This window comes from Orcinus orca, chromosome 17 (assembly GCF_937001465.1).
Source record: "Orcinus orca chromosome 17, mOrcOrc1.1, whole genome shotgun sequence".
Taxonomy (NCBI): domain Eukaryota; kingdom Metazoa; phylum Chordata; class Mammalia; order Artiodactyla; family Delphinidae; genus Orcinus; species Orcinus orca.
The window spans coordinates 4,521,320-4,531,425 of NC_064575.1; the positions used below are offsets into that span (position 1 = coordinate 4,521,320).

Consider the following 10,106-nt stretch of genomic DNA (forward strand, 5'->3'; position numbering starts at 1 on the left):
CTGAAGATTTCAAGCACATTATATTGGTATTGAGTTTAGATCAAATTACAGTGGGAGCTCACCTTTTCTTTTTATAATAAAATGAAGACAACCTATCCATATGTAGGATTTTTTAAATGAGAGAAGAGACGGTGCTCCAAGATCTAGAAAGAGCAGAGGAGCAGAGGAGCGTTTAGAAGATCACAGCCACCTGAACTGACAAACGGGTTGTTGGGTTCTAAAAGTTTACGAATCTCTGCTGTTTGAGACTCAGCCTACATTCTTCTCATAGAAATGCCTATAGAGAACAGTTAAGTTCCCATCCAGGGAGATCTGTACTCTGGATAACATTTATGTTTAGGGTAGTTAAGCTGACTGTGGACTCAATACAAATATAAGTTATCTTATAATCTTTCCATATAAGTAACAAGTCTCATTGTTTTCAGGATCTAGTAAAATATTTTTCCAGGTCGCCTTTTTCCTCAGTCTCTTATTCCCTTCCTCTGTTTGGAGTTCATTCCAGGACATGTGTCCCTTGTTATGCAGACTCTCACTGTCAAACTCAGGCTCTTTGGAGGCAAGGTATATCTCACTCATTGAAATCACTGTAGATGGAGTGCGGGATTATTGTATATTTTCTGCTTGACGCCTGTATCTTGCTGTGTTTTCCTTCATTTCTTTCCTTTGACAGCCATAGATTTGCAGCCGGCACTAGCTTTGGGTTTACCATGCTTTCCAAACATGAGAATCTTCTCTTTTAAGTGGTAAATGTATACAATGTGGATAGAGGTTTGAGCAGAGTAGAATGCTTAGTCTCCCCAAAGAAGCCACACGGCAACGATTGTCAGACACCGTGTTTGTATGAAAGCCCTGCGGGTGGAACGTCTAACAGGAGGTGTCCTGTCTCCCAGACAGACCTGGGAACAGAGAGAGGAGCGGCTCCTGGTCAGTTTGATATAGTGCCTCCTTATCCTTGTTTTTTTTGTTTTTTGTTTGTTTTTTTCATCCTTATCTTTGTTTGATTTCGTAACTCTTAAAATGTGATGACTCAGAAAAGTGAGAGCCTTTGTACTTTCCAAGTCAAGTTAATTTAAGTTACTTTTCCCTATAACTTGTTCATACCAGTACAGAGGGCAGGGCAACACTCAGCATCATCCCTAAGGGCTGTGTTGAGAAAATTAACCAGGGCCTTCCTGGCACCTGTCTAGTAGGCATGCTCCACCCTTCCATGACTTCCCCGATACGCTTCATGATAACAGGCCAGACCACACCTATTTTATTGCCTGATAGAGCAGGAAAATATTTACAAATTAACCCAACACTGTAGGTAAAACTTATCCTGCGATTATTTAAGTTGTATCTTTAAGTGTAGAAATTGACATTAGATTTCATCCAGAGACATTTCTAGTCAGCAGAATTCCTGAGGCTCCCATCAGAGCCAACACACAGTGTCTAGGAAGTGTCACAGTCATCGCACTTCTAATGGTTTATTTTGTGAGATAGGGAGGGAGGACTTATTTATAGGGAACATTTCTAAAACTTGCCATATAAAAGAATACAATTATATGCATTTGAATAGTTAAAGCTATTTATAGTTATGGAAACTATTAGGTAATTTTGTTATTTGGGGAAACACTTTAAATATAACAAAATTCAGTTCATTAGCATTTTTAGTGTTTGATTTTTGGCTGAATACAATAAGTTTACCACTAATTTCTTTGCAAATATTAGTTCTAAGCTATTATAGCAATCTGCTTATTCAATAAAAGGAAAATTGGGGCCTGACCAATTTCTAAATATTAAGCTTGATAAGAAATTGGGTCAAATTGCTCTAAATGAAATTTCCATAGTAGAAATCTGGTCTGATGGCAGCACGTTCATGTAGCCAAAACTATATCCATATGGTAAATGTGATAAAATCACCCCAACAGGTGGAGGTCCCTTAAACTCCAGGTGTGGACCCCAGAAGCAGGAGACAACAGAAAGAGGGCTGAGAGCTAGACTGCGCTTCTGGTACATGTGGGAGTAGTAACTCTGAAACTGCTTTCCCTGAAAATGCCCAGCCTTTAAAACTCAGGGCACTCAACCTACAGAATTACATTCATCCTGCAAAGGACTGTCCCCTGCATTTAGATGCAACATAGGAGCCTTGTCACAGTGGCACGCGTACTTAGAGTTTGCAGCGTGCCCTGCGCGTTCCACTGGATCCTCGTGACAGCTCTGCAGCGAGCAAGCCAGGTCATCGGCCTGCCCGCACTGACGCGTGAACGAGGCACGTGAGGCATTTGCTGGTCTCTCTCGTGGCGCAGTTAGTGCCTTCGTGTCTCCTGCTGACAAGGTCCTCGGTACCAGTCACAGAGTTGGCCACCATGAGAGCGGGAGCCGTGGACAGGAGTTGAGGTGACAAGAGAAGCGAAGGGCATTAGAATTTTTGCGGAATCGGTGGTTTCACTCCTGACTGGTGAGACGGACGACAGGGGCCAACACTTCACCTCAGAATGAGAGCTTGCTGCCGACCTTTATCTGCCACGGGGATCCTCTTCTCTCTTCCAGCCACCGGCACCCAGGTTTCTAGACCAGCTCTGTTCTTAGTGAAATTCACTGCTGAATCCTATGTTGCAATTCAGGATACAACTGTTCAGCTTGTAACGTTTATCAGCCAGCCTTTCCCTTGGAAAGTTTGCCGCTGGACAGTCAGAGCAGTATTATTCATTCTTGTACGGCATGTACATTCTGTTTCTTGGGGGGGGGGGGGGCCTGTGAAGCTGGCCTCCTAAGGCTAATTGAGAAGGTTCAAATGCTTCTGAACCTAAGCTTATATTTCCTTCCCTCCTCCGGATAAGTTTTTCAATAAAGGATGCCATACACAGAGCTGTATACAAGTCCTGTGCTGTTAACCAGGGGCTTCCTTGTTCTCTAGTCTGTTGTGCTTTAGAGAACTTGTTGAATTTAAGAACAGTCTTCCTGTTTCCAGTACCTGTTCTGGTAACGGGTGAGGGACGAAGCTTAGTGAACTCTGGTTATTATATCCTTCTCCTGAGAGGTGCGTGTAGGTGAGCTTTTGATGCCCAGGAGAATTTTTTTGACATGCCACCAGTGTGCTCCTGTTGACAGTGATGGCTTTTCAAAATCTTATTTGTCTTAATCAACAAATAAATATCTGAAGGAAGAGAGAAACAGAGAGGAAATAATGTCTGTGAGAACCTGAGGTAGCATTCGAGTTATATGAAAAACAGCAAAAAATAAAAAATAAGATTTATTCACTTAAGCATAGAAATCTCACTTCTATTTACCATGTGCAGAGATATGGAACTAATTTCAATAAATATGCATAAGTTTGAGTATTGCCTGGTTTTCCATTGGTAAAAAAATACTTTTATTTCCCAGAGAACTGTTCATCAGAAATATTTCTGCCCAACCTCTATTTTTGTGAAGTTATTAGTTGGATGTAACAAAAGAAACAAGGACAAAAGGGAATTGTGGGTGAGACACTTGTCTGTTAGACATTAGGTTTCTTTTTTTTTTAATTAATGTTTATTGGAGTAGAGTTGATTTACAATGTTGTGTTAGTTTCAGGTGTACAGCAAAGTGAATCAGTTATACATATACATATATCCACTCTTTTTTATATTCTTTTCCCATACAGGTCATTACAGAGTGAGTACTGAGTAGAGTTCCCTGTACTATACAGTAGTCATTAGGTTTCTAGTCAGAGCCAATATTTCAGATGCTTTTTGCTTATGTCACTGTAATTGACAGAGGTCTATAGGCCCCATAAAAAGTAATCTTCCTATTCACTTGGTGTAATTTGCTTCTAAGCAAGATTTTACATGTTGCAGAAATAATCACTTCTCCAGTGTAGTAATAGGACATTTTTTTCAGTGTTCTAATTGGTCTGTATCTTTCTTATAATAAAGTATTTATTATATATTTTTCCATGAGGATCCAGTTTAGAAATTATTTTCTCTAATTCAGTTACCATATATTTTTACTTTAAATCAGTTTGCTTTTTTTAAAAAGTGTAATTTTGAATCTTTGTTGAACTCTTAAATCTTCTACACGGTACCTTTTATTTCACTAGTTATCACCTGTATTGTGACCTTTACCCATTTCTCTTTTCCCCGTCCCCAAAGAACAGCCTTATTGCCTGACATGAAATCTAGTTGATGAGAGTTCATTCCTTAGTTCTAGTTCCAGCCCAAGCAAACTGATTTCTTTTGGTACATCTAGTATATTTAAGTACAATAGCAAAAATGTAGCGTGTCGTCCAGAGTTGCTGGCTTCCCTCCCTCCTTCCTCTTCCTCTCCCTCTCCTTCTCCTTTCCCCTTTCCTCTCTCTCTCTCTCTCTCTCTCAATTTATTAAACTTTAAGAAAGGGGAAGAAACCAGATGACATTTTGTCAGTTAAACCTTCTAGTGAAAAATAAAGAGAGCTGGAAATTGATGGCATTAAGTTTGCTTGAAACAAAATATTTAATGGCTTGAACTACATAATTTTTAGTCTTTCAACTCTAGAATTCTAACCTTGAAAATATATGTACTTGTGAAAATATTAGAAAAACGCAAAAAGGCTAAGGTTAGAAATTATTTTTAATTAGAACACTTGAAGTAACATATTAAGTTTGTTGGTTTTTTTAAGTTTCTTTCTAAACACTAGATAGGCATTTTCAATACTTGTTTTAATTGTCCATCATCTGAGTCTCCCGGCTAGAATGTACGATCCAGGAAGGCAACATTCTTTGGGTTTTTTTGTTGTTTTTGTTTTGTTTCGTTTTGTTTTGCTACACTCCACTGCCTAGAACCAAAACCTTTAAGCTATTTATTCAGTAGTTGTTGAATAAGATATTTTATTTTATATAATAATTTATAAATAACTATTTTATAATAGACCTCAAAAACTCCCACGTAAGACGTCTTCATTCCTTTTTCTATCCAAAGCACCCAAGTCCAGGCAACCCTACCTTATCAGAGATTCGTTTTACTGTAATTCTATTTATGGCTCTTTTTACAGAGATGGGTAGTATTCCTGGTTTTTAGGTGTAGGAAGCCAAACCCTGTCTTAACGGCTTTCTATACTGATGAGCAAATTATTGGTAGAACTGGTATGTAACTTTGCCTCTGATTGCTTTTCTCTGCCCTCCCTGTCCTGGCAGATTTTCGCTGCTGCTTCAGCTCTGCTGTGCTTCTCTTCACCCGACCTCTTCTCTCCTCCTTTCCTTCCTCTTCCTCTCTCCTTCCCTAACGCCACCCCCAGAGAAAACTTCTGCTTGCCAGTCTCACTTTCTTTAAATAAATCACTATTTAAAGGAATGGGAGAAATACTGCACTTAAGTTGTATCTTAACTCATAGAAAAATTACTGTGAAACAATTATATTTTAAATATACTAGTCAAAACGCCTTTTATTGGTTAAAGACAGATTCTTCATTTTGCCCTTCCTTGTGAAAAATCAGACTGACATAAAGATATCAAAATAGAAAATAAAACACTTCTTCCTAAGAATTGCTGCTCTAGTTCTACTTGAATAATTATACGCCTCATTAGTAAACAGTGGGATGTATGTGAGCTTCTCATCCTTGTAACAGATACTGTGTTTCACTTCTGCTGTCATCTGTTCCTATTGGTGAAAACACAGCTGTCTCTTTTGCATCTCTTTGTGGGCCGGGTTGAAATTGACATTGTTACTGCCTTAGTGGGACAGGCTCTTTTTTTTTTTCTTTTAATGTGTACTATAGAATGAGCTTTGCTTCTTCCCTATTTCTGTATCTGTGACGTTTTTCTAAGAGGAAGTTGAAATGCTTTAAAATACCTACTCATTGGTGATGTACAATGAATCTTACCTTCCACTCGATGCTGGTGGAGCATGTGTAATACCACCGAGATTAGATCTCTCACCTCCAAACCAAACTAGACCAACAACACCTCTCTTTGCAAAATATGCAGCTACAGTTTTGGCTGTTACAGTGACATAATTACAGAGGTGGTGTCTCTGTCATTGGTGCCGGTCCCTGGTACCTGGGGAGCCCTCTCTCCAACACCCCGTGTCTTCAGTTCTCTGAGTCCCCGGGCTTCCATGCGTTCCCTTCCACTTCATCCTCACTGCTGCCCTGGCAAACTGGTCTTTGGTGATGTAATCATGGGCAAGGAGGGAGTATATTTGCTAGTAACAGACCTGAGAGGTTGGATGAAGAAATGTTTGACCAGAACAAAACTTTTCTGTCTAAGAATTTTGGGCAAAGCATTGCTAATTTGAAGCATCCTTTTGAGGTTAAGTCTGTGGGGGTGGAGAGGGACCGTGCTTTCAGCTTCCAAATAACCGTGTTAGTCGCCATCTACGGTAGACCTCAAAAAGAACGATGTATTTAACCACAGTAAAAACGGGGGAGTGGGAGACTTAGAACTACACACACACACAAAAGAGCAACAGGCGGAGGAGGTGATACAAGCTGGGAGAACAGCACCAGAACCCGCCTAGAGAAGTAAAAGGTGGAGGTGGTGGAGGCTGGAGCTCCCATGAAAGTCGGGCGGGGTCTGTCTTGCTCTCTGATGTATTCCATCTTAATAAATAAACCTGGTATTTGGGAACGATATGTTGATTTTCTGTTCCTCTAAGTTCTGTCACTTCTGGCATTGGAGAGATTAGGTCTTATACAATGACATAGCACTGTGGTCATACCCGTAATGTCAAAAGTGTCTGAAACGAGTATTTCTGCAACCAAGTACTGCATTAATACCCACCTGGAAAGTAACAGTGAACGTTTGGGATGCCTCCTTATTTGAAAGACTTAAATAAAAAGCCAGAGCTGTATTATTTGATAAAGCATCTGAAGGAAAGATTTCTTTTGAAACCATGCTTATGTATGTGTGACTTTCTTCTGTTCCCTTTTTAGGTGGCGTCCTTGGCCGGGCCTGGAGGGCAAGTGGAAATAGAACAAAACTTTCTTAATAATAGATTGAAGACAATCACTGCTTATTTTGGGAAACTGATCCGCAGATCAGCCTCTGAATCATAAGTGAGGTGACCAAAAGATCATAGCGGTCAGAACACTATTCACTTGGAATTTCTTCTCTGTATTCACTGATACTTTGTACCCATAGTCAAATGGCTATTTGTACCCCAATACACTTTTTCCCCACGTTGATGCAGTACCATCCGGAATTTACTTTTAAACATCCATTTATTTTATAAAGTTAGTGTTTCTTAAGTTTCTATTGAAAAAAATGTGAAATATATTTTGTAATATAGAAGTTTATATTCTTTTTCTATTAAAATGGCAGTGAAAGGAAGAAGAATATGTGTTGCATAACTGTTCATCCAAAAGGTGTGTTCAGTCATTTTTAAAGTAGGTCAGAATTCAGGGACAGGGGACTCTTTCGCCACAGGGGATCTGGGATCTTTATCTTGTAATAATGTGGGCATATTAAGCATGGTTTTGGCTGGGATAGAGCTGGGGGATTGAAATAAACTGGAAAATTTCCAGTAAGTATTAGAAAAAAATAACTGTTAAATAAAAAACAACTTTGTTGGAGAATGGAGCAGTGCTAACTTTAGTCTCTTGAAACTTTACAAAGTTTGCCTGATTGCCCTGCAATACCGCAGCAATTGAACTGATCATTAAGGATGAAAGTAATTTCTTATTATTTAATTTGCAACATCAAAATCTGTCGATGTTCTAGGTTTTTATACTTTTTCATCAGGTAGGATTAGTGTCTAACCCGTAAACTTGTCACCACTTTTTAAATAATGGCAGTGTTGGTCATTAACAGCTCTATACGTGGCCCTCAGCACTAGAATATGCTCACTTAGCCCCTTGGGGTGGGAGATGGAAGGGTAAAAGCAGATTTCCAAAATCACCAATTATTTTTTAGTTTTTGTCATTTAACCTTTCATGCATATGCTTTTTTCCACAATACATTTTCTTGTATATTGTTAACATTAAAACTCATTTGTCTTCCTGAACATATGTGACCGTGTATAAGTAGAACAGGAAGCCTAACCAAGGTTAAAATATTCCTGCCCTCTAATGGCACAGATACAGCTGACTTATAAAATGACTCATTTACAGATTAGTAGTGGTCAAAAGAACTTTATCTACTAAGCAACCCCCGTATCCAAATAAAATCTTCCCGAGAAGCCAAATCATGTTCTAGTCCAACTCGGTTTTATTTTCTTGTTAAATTATAAAACTTTTTAAAGACATTTTTATAAAAGTGAATATGTATTCCAACAGTTTAAATACAAAGTGAACACAGCACCCTCACCTTACCATCCGCCCCTGCCTTGAGCCCTTCCTCTCCATCCCCATCTCCCACACTTGCACTCCTTTTCCCAAAGGCAACCGCTATTGACACTTTGGTGTATATCCTTTAAGACACTTCTCTGCAGTATAAGCTTGTGCATACACAGTGGGATGGGGTGGGATTGGATTATATTATTTTGGCATTTGAGTTTTGTTTTTAATTTAATGTCTTACAAATTTTTCCACATCAATACGTATACATCTTCTAACAATCACATAATATAAATCTATGAGAATTTCTTTAACCGTTACCCAACTCTGAACACTTACATTGTTCCCAGTTTTTGCAATTGCAGATAGTACTATGGTGTATATTTTTAAGTAGAGTAGATTCCTAGAAGTGGAGTTTTTAAGTCAAAGTTCATGCTTATTTTTTTCTTTAATGTATCATGTCAGGTTGCCCTCCAAAAATGTATATTCTCACTAGCTATGCATGAAAGGGGCCGGTTTTCCCCACAGCCTCAAAAACATAGCATATTTTTTCACTTCTTACTGTTACCAATCTGAACAAACAATAAACTTATTTTAATTTGCATGTCCTTATTACTAGTAAGGTGTGAGCAATTTTTCATATATTACCCAAATTATACGTGTTAGGCATCTCATGTCACCAAATGAATAGCTAACTGCTACATCATTTTCTATCAAGTGAACTAACACTTCTCCATTAATTTGTTTTATGTCTTTCAATAAAACTTCATCATTTTAATTGTATAAATCTTACATTTTTTTGCCAAGTTTGTTGCTTGATATTTCACACCTTTTGTTTGATTTTGAATGGGGTCTTTTTTGTTGTTACATTTTCTAACAGGTGTATTGTATGTATGTAACAGTGCTTTTAATTTCTTCCTTACATGCAGTCACCTTACAGAACTCTTTTTAATGGTTCTAATAGCTTTTCAGTTACTTCACTTTGATTTTCTAAATAGGCAGTCGCGACATCTGCCTGAGTCGTTCTCTTTGCCAATGTGTATACCTCTTCATTCTTATTCTCTTCCTATTACATTGGTTAGGACGCCAGGAATGTTATGATAATGGCATTTTTTTACTTGCTTTTTATCTTACAATGAAAGATTAGAAGCATTTCTTTTGAATGTTATTGCAGCTTGCATTAAAATTAAAGATACTGCTTTTCTTTCCTAGAGTTTTTTGTTCATATTTAATCTAATAAAGTACTAAATTACTTTTGAAATTTCCAGTTATTCAACCATATCTGCATTTTATCTTTAAATCCTGCTCTATCATAATGTATTATTTTAGTTCACTACTGGATTTCACTTGAAGAGTTTACTTTGTTTTGTCTTGTTTATGTTTGTTTTTTGTGCACCTTGCTTGGTTTTGGTGTCAGAGTTAGACTATTCAGGCAGAATGCTCTGGAAAGTGTTTTATTTTTTGTGTGTGCTAAATAACATTAATCTTTTCATTCGGGTTTTTAAAAAATGTCTTGATAAGTTTTTTTTTTTTAACTTATAATTCCCTGGAAAACATCCATTTACTTAGATGTTGGTTCATGGTTTATTGATATAAAGTTAGTACATTTTCTCATATTTGCTTTCATTCCTTTTTTTTTTTTTAATGTTTATTTATTTGGTTGCATCAGGTCTCAGTTGTGGCAGGCGGGCTCCTTAGTTGCATTGCTTTCATTCTTTAACTTTTCATTTTTTAGTAATTACTGTCATAAAAAGGTTGAAAAACTAGCCCCAAAAATTTTCATACACTGTTTACTCTTCTTCCCAAATGTGAATATCTTATCTCAGACTCTTCATAAATGGACCCAGACAATTCTGGAGGAAATAGCAGAGGACTCTAAGGCAACATGAAATGCTCC

General features: G+C 37.9%; 1 protein-coding gene across 1 annotated transcript in view; it reads left to right on the forward strand.

Moving 5' to 3' along the window:
* Positions 1-9,001, forward strand: part of TGS1 (trimethylguanosine synthase 1) — a 37,344-nt gene extending 28,343 nt beyond the window's left edge. Inside the window, exon 13 of the mRNA XM_004275007.4 lies at positions 6,869-9,001. Within this exon, the coding sequence (XP_004275055.2) occupies positions 6,869-6,991 (123 nt within the window). The 3' untranslated portion in view covers positions 6,992-9,001. The remainder of the gene's footprint in view (positions 1-6,868) is intronic.
* Positions 9,002-10,106: the final 1,105 nt, after the last annotated feature.